General features: G+C 45.4%; 1 protein-coding gene and 1 long non-coding RNA gene across 5 annotated transcripts; both read right to left on the minus strand.

Moving 5' to 3' along the window:
• Nucleotides 1-5,013: 5,013 nt before the first annotated feature.
• LOC119355957 lies at nt 5,014-11,586 on the minus strand. 2 transcript variants are annotated; one of them, XM_037622857.1, is made up of 12 exons: nt 11,270-11,586; nt 11,004-11,151; nt 10,473-10,912; nt 10,284-10,388; nt 9,335-9,409; nt 8,610-8,672; nt 7,458-7,623; nt 6,800-7,367; nt 6,513-6,625; nt 6,331-6,423; nt 5,947-6,155; nt 5,014-5,728 (listed from the first exon to the last, which is right to left on the minus strand). In XM_037622857.1, exons 3-12 carry the CDS (start codon nt 10,484-10,486, stop codon nt 5,410-5,412), a joined length of 1,725 nt encoding a protein of 574 aa, XP_037478754.1. In that variant the 5' UTR covers nt 10,487-10,912; nt 11,004-11,151; nt 11,270-11,586; the 3' UTR covers nt 5,014-5,409. The 2 variants fall into 2 exon arrangements, with proteins under 2 accessions (XP_037478754.1, XP_037478753.1); XM_037622856.1 differs by having other exon boundaries at nt 11,265-11,586.
• A 1,190-nt stretch (nt 11,587-12,776) lies between these two features.
• On the minus strand, nt 12,777-15,151 carry LOC119359756. 3 transcript variants are annotated; one of them, XR_005172651.1, is made up of 3 exons: nt 15,136-15,151; nt 13,576-13,624; nt 12,777-13,133 (listed from the first exon to the last, which is right to left on the minus strand). It is a non-coding gene; the product is annotated as an uncharacterized LOC119359756 (long non-coding RNA). The 3 variants fall into 3 exon arrangements; XR_005172652.1 differs by lacking the exon at nt 15,136-15,151 and adding an exon at nt 14,368-14,580; XR_005172650.1 differs by lacking the exon at nt 15,136-15,151 and adding an exon at nt 14,086-14,354.
• Nucleotides 15,152-15,601: the final 450 nt, after the last annotated feature.

Genomic DNA, 15,601 nt, shown 5'->3' on the forward strand with positions numbered 1-15,601 from the left:
CTCTACCCGTCTCCATCAAAGCCATAAAATCTATTTTTTGTTCTGCTGATGTATCGCTAAGGAATCTCCTTTTAGCCAAGTCCGCTAAACCTCTGCTATTCCAGAATATCCCTTTCATATTTTGTCATGGAATGTTTTTCTTTTGTTTGACTCTCGCACTCCGGCGTATCGCCGATGTAGGACAAACCTTCCTCTTCCAGGTTTTTTTTGGTTTATCCTTCATGTCCTCAACATGTTGAACATCGGTGACAGAAGTGGCCTTTGGCTGCAAAGGGGCCACATACCCCTCTGTAACCATATCCTCCTCCTTGGCGACCAAGCCCTCCATGGGGACCAAATCCTCACAGAGACTCTGAATCCCATTTACTCCAAGATCATTGATATTTGCCTCATTCATAGGTTTTACTGCTGCTAGATGTCATATTAAATCCACAGCTCTATCAATCGCTAGGTCTAGTAAGTCATTAATTGATTTTGCGATTTCTTTGTCATTACTACCAAGAGAAATCCCTAAGTTGTTGGCTTTATCTATAATATCGTGTTCCGAAAAGTGAAGAATTGAACAACTGGTATTAACTGACATACCTGTATGAACTTCGATGTCTCGAAGCTTGGCGGCCCTCATGGCCCGCCCCATCTGTATGTCATCTGCGTCCGGCTGGTCCTGTATCCCGTGGCTAAAGCGTCTGCCACCAGACAAAGGGTCCGGAATACCTCCAAAAGCGATCACGTCCTCGAGAGCGACTCCTCCCGGGCTATGGCCGCCTGCCGTATGCCTGACTGAGTCACAAGCGATGGGCGACGCCCTGGGCTGGACCGTTGGTGAAGCATCAGCCAGCGCGTCAGAACCAGTACCAATCTGATCTGCATCACTGACCAGCGTGGACACCACCTGTGTCGAGCCAGTCGCAAGAGGCGATTAAGGAGACGCAGGGAACCAGGAGCCCTCTAGTTGAGAAGGAGGGGTGTCTATCATCTCAGGAATGACTCGCCTCTCCTTCGGTGACAGCCGCGGTACATCCTCAACCACCATATGTCTGTGATGATCCTAAACCACCTCCAAAGGAAATCCAACATCAGAATCCTCCATCTCCACGCGATCGCTCCACAAGCGACTAGGCGCGGATGCCGCCTGGAACGAACCAAACCTGAGAGAGGCCGCCGGAGTGGACAAGGAGGCCGACCCCTTGTTTGTCCCCGGCTCAGTCGACTGCGAGGATTTACTAGTCGGCGCCTTCTCCCTAGACAGGTCTTTGGGATTTCCGCCCATCCCCTAGTAACCATTCCCGTCTCCGTCACCATCCTTGGTCGTATCAACATCCATGTCTCCAATGTTACTATCTGCAAGAGGAGTCTCCTCAACCTCAACATCTAAATCATAACTCACACCATCATATGACCATGGCACAAAATCGGGAATATATTCCGCCTTCACCACACCAACTAGTATCCTAGCAACTCCATGCATACGGGTGTATGGCATATCAACCTCGAATATTGCTTGGCGCGGACGAGCGCGCACGCTCCTGGTATCACGAATCGTTCAATATTTACCGGGATGTGGGCCGTATGTGGTAGAGTAGATGTATGCAGTAGTACAACCTCTCAATATACCGAGGTCGTCACTGGACGGCCGTTTGGGTTGTGATGGCGCAGTTAAGTTGACGTTCGTCTCGCCGTTTATGAGCCGCAGCCCCGTTTGATGGTAGGAAACGGCGTATGTGGGGTCCACCAAGGACAGTTATTATTTAGCTATCCCACACAGGCATGTCTACTCGACTCCCCCCACATCGAGCGAGGAACCCTAGTTGCAGTTCATGGCGAACACCAACCAAGATGCAGATCCGGTGGCTCTGCCTTTAGTCCACTGCCCGGACTTCGCGGCCAGTTCGCCGGCGACCGCTTCTACAAGTGTCGCAATCATACATGTAGTTTGGGAAGTCGACATTGTTGCCTTTCATCCTGACAATTTCGTACGCCATCTGCATCCTTACGTATGAAATCAAACCCTGCAGGGAACATGTCTGTTAGTAACTGCATGTTTGTGATCTCAATAGTACTGAAGAGGTTTGCCAACTTACTAGGTTGGCAGTGTTATCAGCTTCAGACCATCGAACTCTCTGACTCTGATGTAGTGTAGTACGTAGAAACCGCTCTCGGAACTGATTTTTTTAGTAGGTACAAATCATCAGTTTTTTGCACACAGATGAATGTATCAAAATTTTGAGTTTCATAAGTTCTGTTTTGGACAAACTTACATGGTGCAGTTCCGATGCCAGGCTTTGTTATACTTGTAAGTCCATGGGGAAGTAGCAAAATGCCAATCTGGATAACACTCATGAAGGCGCTGAAAGAGGGCACGTAGAATGCGCAGACTTGTGTCTATGTGTTTCTTCTCTATTGTACTCCTTGGTGAGTTTGCCAGCATGGGGTCCATTACCTATAGAGTTTTTGCAGTGATATAACCTTCAGAAGTCATGACAGGGACAACAAAGTGTTGCTGCAGGCGTGGTTGATTTGTGGACAGTCGTTTTTGACTGCTCTTGCTCTGCAGCTAGGAGCATGCCCATGAATTCAGAGTACAGAGAGGTGGAGCCATTGTCAAGTTTGTTGAAAATCTGGAGCACAAGATGGAAGCATCTCTGAAGGTGTTCATGTGACAGAGTCTCTCCAGGTGGCTTGTGGTTGATGGCAAAATGCTGCACTGCATCACGAATCCTTGAGCACACTGCAGTGCTGATAAATTCTTTGGTAGCAATCCTGACGGCAGCAACTGAATGTGTACTGTCCTGACGCGCTGGATGTAGTTCCCACTGAATCGCCATATAAGAGGCAATGGATTTTGTCTGTACATGTTGCCAGAGAAAAGCAGTTAATCTAATCAGGAGTGGTAATTATGCACATGCTTCCTTGTACTAACAAAACTTCATCCAAATTTTGAATTGAGAACATAATTGAAAATTCTTCTTGCCTTGAAATGGAACGTGCCGCTTCTTGCCAACTTAAAAAATTCTTTCATCTTATCTGTTGTGTACTCTGACAACCGTGGCCAGTCCTTGACGTTGGCTTCTCCGAAATCCATCCACCCCAAAAAGAACACCTGGTCATGCCGTGAAGAAAACAAAGTATCAGGTCACATGTACAATGAGCAGGAACAGCCAAAAGTACACAAGCACCATGCATGCACGTAGATCAATCACAAGCCTGGGCGAAAAGCTGATATATGCTAGCTATTACATGAATGAGTTCTTTTATCTGTATCGAGCCGGTGGAACACTAATCAGATCTTGCACTCTACAAAGCAGCTCTAGTCAGTCGGATTTATCCACTGTTGGGATCGGCTTAATTAGGACCAGATTTTATCCCTGTAATTAACTCTACGTCGGCTGCCATCATAGATCTAACTTGTTTACCAGCGAATATCATTGTTCTCTTAGCCGGATCTATACATCTAAGCAAGCTCCAATACATCTTGTCACCACCACCAGAGGCTCGTGTTGTCAGGAGTGTGGCTAAACCGCTCGGCTTGAGCAGAGGATAGGAGAAGGCGGAGATGTTGGTCACCTGGCCGGTGTTCGAAGGCGCACCTGATGGATGGAATTACAGCGGCGTCACCTCCTTATAAGGTAGTTGGTTTTTCGGTCCCCGGTTGGTTTTCTTGGCTGCTTCTTCAAGCTTTCGGAGCGGTGCTGTGGTTCTCCTGGGGTTGTAGATATCTTTTCCGTCATATTGCGCGTCGTTATGTCGACGGAAAACGTTGCCCTGTACAAAACATGTACCATATGCATCTATCTGTACCAATTGAACATGTTATAGGACGCCCGTTATCAGCCGACGGATGCCGTGGGCCATGTTATGCATTCATCACCGTACGCCGCTTATTTACGTCCGCGTACGAACCATGCTACAGTCTGTCCCCACCACGAACGACTTGTTCCATTGGTCCACGTACCGGGATCAAACGCGCTCGTCCACGCTATCGCCGCTCTCATATCAACCTTCTCTGTTTTACCGAATAAAGACCCGAGACTAAAAACAATAAGAAATTCATTAAGCAAAGTCTCCAGAACACCAGTGAGTCTGACCCAAACCTTCTCCAGCGGTGTCCCTGTCGGCTCAGGTTTTGCACACTCGTCAAACTTGAGGATACACTTACTCCCGGGCACCCTACTACTGAGTCCACACTTAAGCATGTATACCTATTGAGATCTCTCCTAGGAAACTCAACCTTGTATACCTGATCCTCCACCCTGACAGGAGACCAGTGAAAGGAGATGCTGACACACCTGTTCTACTGTCAAAGTCCCATTAGTCACCCTGACCAGACCATATCTTGAGCTCTCCAATGTGGGGGTCACCGAGATCGTACGAGAAGTCTCAAAGAACATAAGCTGATTGTTGTAGACACCATAAATATTCACTGCAGGTGTTGCCGTTACTATATAAGTGCTGTGAATCACCGGATACCATCTCCCAACATTATCTGAACATCCGGATATCAGATATAGGTGAGCATCCTTAAGCTCGCATGGAGTGGTTCTACGTCTACAGGCGGATGCAGAGAGTAACAGCGACCAAACTCGACACATTGCGCGGCACAACACCATGCTGATGCGCTCGGCCTCGCCGCCGCTGACACACACTCACCATGCAGACCGAGCAACACATCTCCATGGCCGGCGCTGGCGCTGCTCGTGGGTACGGAGAGGTCTAGGTTTGATTTGCTATCAGACTTTGTATTTGCTACTCCCTCCATCCGGAAACACTTGTCATCAAAATAGATAAAAAAGGATGATCCTACATACATCTTTTTTGATGACAAGTATTTTGGACAGAAGGAGTACAAGTTTACAGGTTCTGTTCTGTCAAAATCTTCCAGTTCCCAAACAATTTTGCAGTAAAAAGGTACTTCTCCGTCAAAACATTCAGCAGGTGTTTTCTTCCCCGTCAAAAATTTCAACAGGTTTGGGTATGGGCAGATTTTCCTCTCCGTCAATTAAACAAATCGCTATGTGAGTTGAAATGGCAGATGAATTGACAACTCAAGCTTCAGTCATTACATCATCGCTATGTGAGGACACAGCACTAGTTGAAATGGCAGATGAATTGACAACTCAAGCTTCAGTCAATACATCATGGACAGAGTCCAAAAGTTTGATGATTGGCAGTTCTAAACTGGCTCAAACCAAATACAACGTGCTTCAAGTCAGTTCAATTCAACAACAAAATGTAGTATGAGAGGACAATCAAGCTTCCGCAAAACCAACATAGTCGAATTGACAAGTCTAAAGCTTCAGTCCATACATCAATCATCATGGACAACCCAAAATCAAGACCTTCCGTTTTACCAAAAAAGTTCCTCCCAAGCAAAAGCAAAACAAGCACCAACACTGCAAAGGCAAAGGCTACTTACTTCCAGGTCGGGTCAAACACCACCTGGAACCCGACCCGGGGCTGCTGACCCATGGCACGAAGATCAACATCACCTGTTGCCCGCAACACAATACTAGCCAACCTTTCTTCAAACTGTATCATCCCGCCCACATGAAGATCCGAGCTGAAGCGCCCCTTGAGAGTCAGGGTATTGTCATAGTTGTAGGACAGGCCGCCCGTCAGACAGACTGACCTCTTCTCCGCAACTGGATCGTGGAAATAAGTCAGCTCCGCGGCACCTGTAGCCCTTCCAACCGCCGTGTCAAACATAACCTGGAGCTTCTCACGGTTAAGTCTGCACACCCAAACATCACAGAACATCAGTCCATATTCAGATCTACTCCCTCCGTTCCAAATTACTCAATCGCAGAAATGGATGTATCTAGAACTAAAATACATCTAGATACATCCATACCTGTGACAAGTAATTCAAAACGGTGGGAGTACTTCACAGAGATAAAATAAGGAGGATATATATATGTGACAGGATCTTGTCTTGTGCAAAGAACTCACCTGGTGGACAGACTTCCAAACTCAGTAGTGTCCATCGATAATCCAAGCTCAAATTCCCTGACCAATCCACAAGACTCAAAAGATAACCTTGCACCTCCACAAATCCCATCAGCTATCCCAAACATGCCGGACATGTTGAAAACTGGATTAGCACTGAGGCCAACAGAAGTGCTCAGACAGGCACGACGATGAATAACATCAATTTCAGCCTGCAAAATTGAAAATTCACAAGTCAACATGTCAACATTCAACATTCAAACACTACCAGCAACTTACAAGGTAGAACAACTACAGCTACAACAAGGTAGAACAACTACAACTTTCAAGGTAGAGCACCACTTTAACATCTTTCAAGGTAAAACAACTACAGCTACAACAAGATACCTTAGAAGTGTCACCAAAGGGTAGAACAACTTTCGCCTTTGCCTCCATCTTGTAGTCTAGATATTCCTTGCCATAGCACAAAGTGGTCTCAACCTAGACAAAGAAGATGGCAAAAATCCTAAGGACAATGACCCGCCAAAAGCCAAATCAATTCAACAGGCCAAGATTTACAAAGTCAGTACCGAGGGGTCGGACTTGAGCTCAACGCCAACGCCCAGTTGTTTGTCACAGATCAAAAACCCAGCTTTTCCGATGCCATGGAAGGGCGTCTCCTCGTAATCACCAAAGAGGACCTCTGAAAATTTTGACAACAAAATGAGAACAAAAAATAAGATCAGCACAGAGAAAGACTTGCACAGAAAAACTAGGCCAAAGAAACAATAAAACATTACAAGAACAGCAGCAGTCACATGCAACAACCAACATAAATAACAGCATTAATGCACTACAAAGGTACTCTTGAGCTCACCTTTTGCCCTTTTCCCGATCGAGTGAAAAGGAGTTGGCCCAGCACCAAGTTTAAGAAAGGGACGAGGCGCCGGACTTGGAGTTGGTGGGGAGTCCACGGGACTTGGAGGAATGACCGAAGGTGAAGAAAACCCATAGCCCCTAAAGAACATTCCTATTGAGACCAGGAATCCACCCATTAAAGTTTTCAATTCTTTCAACTCTGCGGCAGCCTTCTTCAATCTCTCGTGCATCTCTAGCGGAATCTCCGCGGTCTTCAAGAACTGGTCCATCTCCTTGATAAGAGAAGACAACTCACTCTCTTCGGCCTCCTTGAGAGCCTCAGCCAATTTCTTGATAGCAGAAGCTTCCTCAACAGCACCTTTCTCAGAAGCCTCAGCAATTCTCTTCGACTCTCTCTCCATTAATTTCTCCAGCCTGGCAAGAAAGTCCTCAATGTTTTTAGCAGCCGGGGATGACACACCATAGGACTGCCTGAGAGACTCCAAAGTCTTGCCGAGCTTAGCCATTTGGTCTTGCATAGGTTTGGCATAAGTTAGAACACGACTGAGCATGGATGCAAAACGACCCTGGCAAAACATATACATGCATTAATATATAAGACCAATGAGACCAAGAGTTTTAATTAAGTTCAAAAAAATTGTTTGTTGACAACATACCACACAAGCAGCCGTTTCCAGAGGAGACTCATCATTGGTAAAGATATAAAACTCATCGTCTTCATCACTACTACTGACTGTAAAGAATTCTGCCCCATGAGAAAAATGGGAGAGATTATTGGCATAATGTGCCAAAAACCCAGTCATTGCCTTGGCAGCAGTAGACCCGAGAGAGCAAATAATATGTTTAGTAACATGCTAAATGAAAAGGGGCCAACACCACATCAATAGCACAATTATATAGACAAGCCTAAATGGATCAAACAATGAAGGAGACTAAAAATTTGAATGGTGATCATCAATCAAACATAATAATTCAAAAAAATGGGTATACAGACAGGAACAGCAGAGTTTTTATATACAAGCGGCACCCATCTTTCTGAACAAGTTAAACAGTGAAGGAGACTGTAAAAAATACAACAAACCTATACCACCAATGAATATCTTATTGTCACAAAAACTGGAACATTAAAGGAGTGTTTAAGCATCACAGGATTTGCAAACAGCACAACATTTAAGAGTCATAACAACACTGCAGGTTCCAACATACTTCAACAGTTAACAAAGTTTGGACAATAACATTGCATACACGCTGCACTATAAAATATATGAAAAATCTATCCGACCAACAAATCACTTCTTGTCAAAAAAGATGGGAAATAACAAGAAATTTACAGGTATAACGACAACATGCATGGTGGATCTTGGGGTTATTATTTATACAGAAATCAGTGTAGGTCATGATATAACAACTTGAGCTTCCTTACTTTCATGCAACAATATGCAACATATTTCAACAATAAACAATGTTTTGACAGTCAAAAGCATGGAAAACCATAAACGCATAGCACACAGCAGTAATTCTTCAAAATACATAATGTCATAAATTCCATTTACGACAGTAACTTGAAAGAATATTTCATGCTGCTAAGGACCTGTATAATGCAAGGTGCTTGAGGTAGATGCTTAAATAAATAAACCAGTTTTTCTCTAAGCACCGGTGCTTATTTGTAGAGGACAGACGTCTGTCCTGTAGAAATAAGCACCGGTGCTTAAGAAGAACTCGGTTTATTTTACTAACCATCTCCCTAAGCACCTCCCATTGTACAAGGCCTAATTCCTTGTAGGGCACTACTTCAATGGGCAAAGTACCTGCGATAAGGTGGATACTCAGCGCGCTCATGAGCAGTACCTCTAGAGAAAGTAGTAAAGAATCTGCACAGAGGCATGGGTGGGGTTAGTGACCATACAGATAAGAGTAGAAAAACAAAATGATTGAACAACAGTGTTTGGGCAAGGCGCAGTTCTAGGTGAAATGATACTCCTAGATGGGGGACTTTTCCTAAGAACTTAATATCGCATGATGTCAACATTTCACCAGCAAAACAAAGCAGCGGTTGCCAGGGAAATGCTTATTCTCAAACTACACAAATGACAAAAGAGAGGTATCATGTGACGAGCATGAACAATTGTAAAAAATAAAAAGCAAGTAATTCAGATTTGTAAGGTAATCATGCCATCTGAGTGACAATGCATACTACACAAATGCCACAGGATGCACATCAAAAAATACGTCCTAGAGAAGCGTTAAAAAAGCATTGACATCACAGGGCATGCATAGGGCAATCTTTATCACAAGAACAATAAGCAGGCCACACAATACAACATGAACAATAGGCAAGCATCTGAGCATGTCAAATGACTACAGAATTCAAGATGTCATCTAAGATGTTGCATAAAAAGCAATTATAGCTGATGGTAGATTTCATTTCACCCTAAAAAGGTGCATAGTTGACTCATGTAATTGGCTATGTTTATAAGAGGCAAAGAGCAATTAACATTCACAAGGGTATCATAGTCAACAAGGACATGAGTACCTTTGAGGTAGCAGCCTCATCAGCATACGGGGCAGATTGCGAGTGGGAGGTAAAACATGCTCGTCTGGGACAGATCTGCAGCAAAACAACAGAACACATCAGCTCATCGCCCGCTAGTACAAATGAATAAACAAATGTCACAGCATACAAGACGTCATCTAAGATGTTGCATATATAAAGCAATTACAGCAGATGATAGATTTCACTTCACTCTGGAAAGGTACTTTTGAACATGTTTATAATATTGGAAGGTGATCATGCGAAGAGCATGACCCATTCTAAAAAATAATAGGCTATGTTTATAATACACAAAAAGCATTTAACATTCAGAGAGGTATCATGCAAAGAGCATGACCAATTCTGAAAAAATAAAAAGCAAGCAATTTATATTGCAAGGTGATCATGCAATGAGCATGACCAATTCTAAAAAATAATAGGCTATGTTTATAATACACAAAAAGCATTTAACATTCAGAGAGGTATCATGCAAAGAGCATGACCAATTCTGAAAAAATAAAAAGCACGCAATTTAGATTCTGGAAGGTGATCATGCCATTCGAGTGACCATGCATACTAGACAAACGTCACAGGATGCACATCAAAAAATACATCATATAGAGATGCATTCAAAAAAACATGAACATCACAGGATATCCATCTGTCCGGTGCAAGTTTCAGGAATAATAAGAGAAACAAGCAGGACACACATTTGAACATGAACAATAGACACACATCTGATCATGTATTTCACATTGGGAAGATAATAATGTCAGAGCCCTGCTCAGAAGGCCTAATTAAACCACGAAATCGACCACAAGACAGGGGAATCGCATCACGCGCGTCACCAAACCGCACCAGCTCGAAGCTACACAGCACCACGCGGATCAGCCCGTCCCAGCGGAAGAATCTGGACGTGTCCAGAAGATAGATGGGGAAATGAGATGGTCACCTGTTCCAATCCTCACGATCCGCGTAGGTCTCCTCCTGGTAGACATGGGGATCCGCCTGCTCTCCCTGGTCCGGCTGGTCTCCCTCGTCTCCTCCATGGCCTCCCCTGAAAAAACAACGAGGGTGGTGAGGGGGATCGAGGAGAAGAGAGGTCGGAGAAGAAGGGGGAGGTCAGATCGGGGGACGTTACCTCCTGCGGGCCATCGGAGTCAGGCCGGCGGTGTCGCGGCGGCGGCGGTTGGAGGAGGAGGCGGAAGCGGAGCTAGGGTTCTGGATGGGGATGCGGGAGGGGGAGGGGTCGGGGAGGGGAAGTGGCGAAATGAGTCGGGTCGGGTGGGCGGCGCCGTGTTACGGGGTAGTCGTGCCGGGCCTTGGTCGGTGGGCGACGCCTGGGCCTTGGTCGGTGGGCCGGCGAGGCCTGGGCCTTCTGCGGGCGAAATGGTGCTGGGACTTGGTCGGCGGGCGAACTGGTGCTGGGCCTTGGTCGGCCGGTGAAATGGTGCTGGGCCTTGGTCGGCCGGCGAAATGGTGCTGGGCCTTGGTCGGCCGGCGAAATGGTGCTGGGCTATGGCCAGTTTCCGTCCTCTTGTTGGAAAGAAAGAAACAAAGAGGAAACTGAGTTCGTCTCCGCTGCAGGGGAAAAAAAACGTCAGTCGGGCAAGAAATTTGCAACAAGATAGAACGAACGCATCTATGATATGTAGCAATGATCTTATCATACCATGGCTACCAGGAGGAGACCTTGGCGGATCCTGACAGGCATGGTTGACGGACTTTGCCCCAAAAACTTGCAGATCCAAGGAGGAGGTCGCCGGACTTCTGCTCCAAAAGAAAAAAAAATTGTAGATCCAAGGAGGAGGTCGCCGGATCTGCAAGATCCAGCCATGGGTGAGTACCAATGGATTTCATCTTCGTATATATCATATATACAATACAAACAACTCATGTAGGTACCTAGTAGAAAAAGATATCTTTGACCTACCGTACCATGGTGGCCATCTTGTCTTGAAGAGAAGAGAGGCCTCCATCCATGAATCCTGCTTGTGCCTTCTTCCGTTGCTTGGCTGTGTTCCATGGAGAGGAGAAGGAGAAGGAGAAGATTGGGGCGGCTAGGGTTGGGTTGGGTTGGGTTGGGACTTGGGAGAGAGGCGGAGAGGGAGCCCAAGTTATATATGGCAGCTGCGAGGCGAGGCGATAATTCAGCTCAGCCTCCCCCGGCTGAAGCTGAATCAGTAGCAGCCCTCACTCCCACTCCCTGGCCCACGCGCCAGCGACACAAGGACAGACGCGCTGTCCACGTCGCGGGGCCCACACGGTCTCCTGGTTGCGATTTTCCTGGCTTTTTTTTCCTTCCTGGGACGGCACGTTTCCTTCATCCTTCAAGAAAAGAAAAATGAAAAGAATAAAAGGCAACAGTAATTAGTACTACTTTCCATCAAGAAAAGAAAAGAAAAAAGGCAACAGAAATTAATACTTTCCCTCAAGAAAAGGAAAAAAAAGGCAACAGAAATTAATTACTCACCTTGATTTACCTCCCCGTTTACCTCGGACGTTTCCGCTTATATAGATAGATGAATGCCGCCCGGTGACGCATCCACACGTATCCAGCCTCCAGTGGAAAGTGCTGAAGACGCTGCCCAACGGTTTTTATCAGTTACTAGTACAAATGCCCGTGCGTTGCAACGGGCAAAAAATATCAAAAAACCTATTCCGGCGTGCTAGTACGCGCCACTTTTTGTATCCAACCTAACAAACATAACAAATGCCAGAAGATAACATTACACATAAATCTACTCCAATGGCCACGCCATTGCTCTGATTGGAGTTTGCCATGAATGCAACATGGAAAATTGGTGTGAATTCAAACTTAGTGATAATTGTTAGATGTCTCACATTTCGCAAAACCAGCTCCACGTGTCACTTCTTATATAAAACTCTTACAAACATCACAAAATAATGTAACCCTCACCTCCAGTGACAATGTGAAAGTAATGTTATTGTAACAAATCCTTCCAGAATTCAACTAAAGGAACATTACAAATAGCTATATTCAAGAATGGAGGAAAATATTGATCGAAGTATGAAGGAAACCTTTGTCAAACTTGGGAGATATGTTTGCTTAAAAATAGATAATGGCCACCATCATTCGGATATAAATTTTAGTAGCAACATGCATTTTACTTTACATATCATGTAGCCAGCAATGTGTTTGATATTCAGTTAGGATATTGTTTAATAATACCTGCAGGTGTAAGAGAACATAAAAACAGTGTGAGCTTAAGTTGGGTTTAACCCACCTTACCAACATAATTATTTCTATCTTTATTAGGTGGACCATGGACTTTAGAGTCATTTAAATCTAGGGGTGAACCACCTTGGGCATGCCGTTGACCTAAAAGACAGATGATTTGATATCTTGACACACATCTACAACTGTGAATGAGGTGCAATACTCCACCACCGAAATGAAATCAAAAGATAAAATTAGCAAAGCTAGAGGATTAGCATATATCTCCAGTGTCGAGAATAATTCTGCAAAGCAAAAGAAAAGTAGATCATGCTATTAACATACATAGCTTGATGCCACATAAATTAGCATGTTTAACCCTCACACACCCTGATCTTGACTGTATTTTGTTGCTGCATAAATATGAGCAGAATGAATCAAACAAATCAAATAATCCTAAAGAATTAAGAGCCAACAATAGGCACACGATCGTCGTGCTGACATAACGACCATTTTAGTACCAAATATATTCAGTGGGAAACTTTTGACTTCATAGAGAATGGAATGGGCATGTGCGGGGGTCTTCTCATACAGCTGATACCTTCTTGCCTTCTCATTTGGGACCTGAAAAGAAACAAGAAAATAAATTGTGGGCATTAAAATTATTTACAATGTCAACCAAAAATATAGTCTTCCCCATGACTCCTTACCAGAGAGTAGATGCTCCAAATGTATTAAGAACTTATTGTCCAACATTACAGTGATATAAGCAAAATCCAGGAAATTACTAAAGATTTTTTTTACTCTTCTTGGAAATCAGATAAGCTTGTTTGGATGTAGCAGAACTTATGTCCAACATTACAGTGATATAGACATGTTATCAAAGTAATGCTACTGACACGCCCATGCGTGCGGCAATGGATATAAGCTGAGGCAATATATATGCTCATAGAGAGAGAATCCTTGAAAGGGTTGTTCTACAGTCTAAAAATATCATTAGTTCTCTCATGTATCTAAAAATATATAAAACAAATAATGGAGGTTTCATCCAGATTTCAATTCTTACCATTGGAAGTAGCTTAGCTTTCACCCCAGACGTTCTGTCATATGATAACCTATCCAAGAAAAATCAAAACTTTCTTCAACCTACTTTTCGTAAAGAAGAGTGAAATTTTACAGCAAAAGTTCCACAAGCACATACATGGCACTTATATTTGCATATTCACAGAAATGGAGAATGATATAAAGAGGAATATTTTAGGCTGACAGTCCGACACTATGTCTGATGCGGTTCAGATGCATGTATTTCTATGGCTAGATATGCATATAATTTTACATATACACTGGGAACGTGCATCTGCCCTGCTACCAAAGTGACCATTCTACGTTCCCTATGAAAGTTGTGCTTCTGCCAGGCATTTGTGGGAACATATGACATGCATAATGCATGATAAATGAAGCAAAACAAGAGGACTGGAGATTAAAGTGAGAATGATTCCTATATTTTCATAAGTTTCTAAATTGCTCCCAATCCCACAAAAATAAAATAGGAGATACTCCTTTCTCTCTGTAATACCTTGATGTAGAATGTTACTAACCACTTGCTGATTTTTGAAATAGGTATACAACTACTGGCTTCAATGTTTTCCATCGACTCCGCATATATACACATCGGTAAACTGTACATTGGTACGCACTGCAAGCGCAACACATTTGATGTGGAACTGAAACTACACACTTCAGAGAAGAAGATTAAGAATAGCACAGAACCACATGACGTGAGACATTTATGAGTTCCGCTTCAGCAACAATCATGCCTCCCATGCCTGCCTCTTGCCAGGTTAGCTTCAGTATGTACCTCAAGCGGAGAACTGGCAGATTGAGTTACGGCAAAGTGTGGAGCATCGGGCGGACGGCGGGTGAAATCAGCTGAGGCGACATTGAACAGCAACGTCGAGCACGGAACTTGCGATGACATTGACCCGAGCTTGCATGGAGAGTTGTGGCTCCTCCTTCCGCTTCCCACATGGTGCCCAATGCCGCCGGTAGGACCTTGTGCACGGAAAGCCAACGGCACACAGTCGACATTAGATCAGAACAGCGGAGAGAGGACCCGGTCCGATGGAAACAACACTGGCCATGGTTTTCCAAAGGCATGTACTGCAACATAATCATGGGCACTCGTCACTTCTGAATCCATATACCGCTGCAACAGTTTTTATCTGCAGCCAAGACAGATTCACGGCTTGCTTATCATGGAAATTCTCAGAACAACAACTACGCTGACAGGCACGATGACACCAGCCCCTTCACCAACCACGGAAAGACAATCGTCTTCTTCCGCATGGGTTGTATGATGGCTGGCTGCTGCGGGCGCTCGACCTGTCGTCCATGATGCGGAGTTTGCACCACTCGAGGGATTTGAGTTTTCGAGCACCACGACGCTCGCGAGCCAGAGACCGGCCACCACATCAGCTAGCCGCCGGCCGTCGTTCAATTAGCAATGGAGGGACCGTGAAGCAAGACACTAATCCACAGAACCGCACAAGGAGCGGAAAAATCGAATCTTTGGGCCGCCTACCAATTAAGGAACAAGAGCAGTGGCCAAACCCGAGGAGACCCTCACCTGGGCAAGAACCGCCACGAAGGACATCTCCCCAGCGGCAGCGCGAGGTCCTGCACGTCGTCACCGTCGCCCTTGCCGTTGGCTTCACCGCCCTCTCCTCTCCGAGCGGACAATGGTCGCCGGCGCCGGCGCCCCCGCAGGTGAATCCACTTGTGCGGCCAGGAGCGCCAGGAGGCCGAACCGGTAGAGGACGCGGAGGAGGAGGCCCTGTCGTCCTCCGAGGAGTCGCTAGCGATGTGGGCGGCCCCATCCATCAAAAGGGGGCCTGCTGGAGTTCAAGCCCCGCCGCCTGACCTCCTCCCGTGCCTCGTAGATCGCCTCCACGCCGTCCCCGGAACAGGATCTGGCCCCTGCCTCGCCTCCCCGACCGGATCTGGCCGGAGATCGCCGCCGCCGCGCCCGGCGTCGTCTGCATAGCGGCCCCATCTCGCTCGGACTCAGGAGGAAAGAGATAGTGATGGACTGC

The sequence above is a fragment of the Triticum dicoccoides genome, chromosome 2A (assembly GCF_002162155.2).
Source record: "Triticum dicoccoides isolate Atlit2015 ecotype Zavitan chromosome 2A, WEW_v2.0, whole genome shotgun sequence".
NCBI lineage: Eukaryota > Viridiplantae > Streptophyta > Magnoliopsida > Poales > Poaceae > Triticum > Triticum dicoccoides.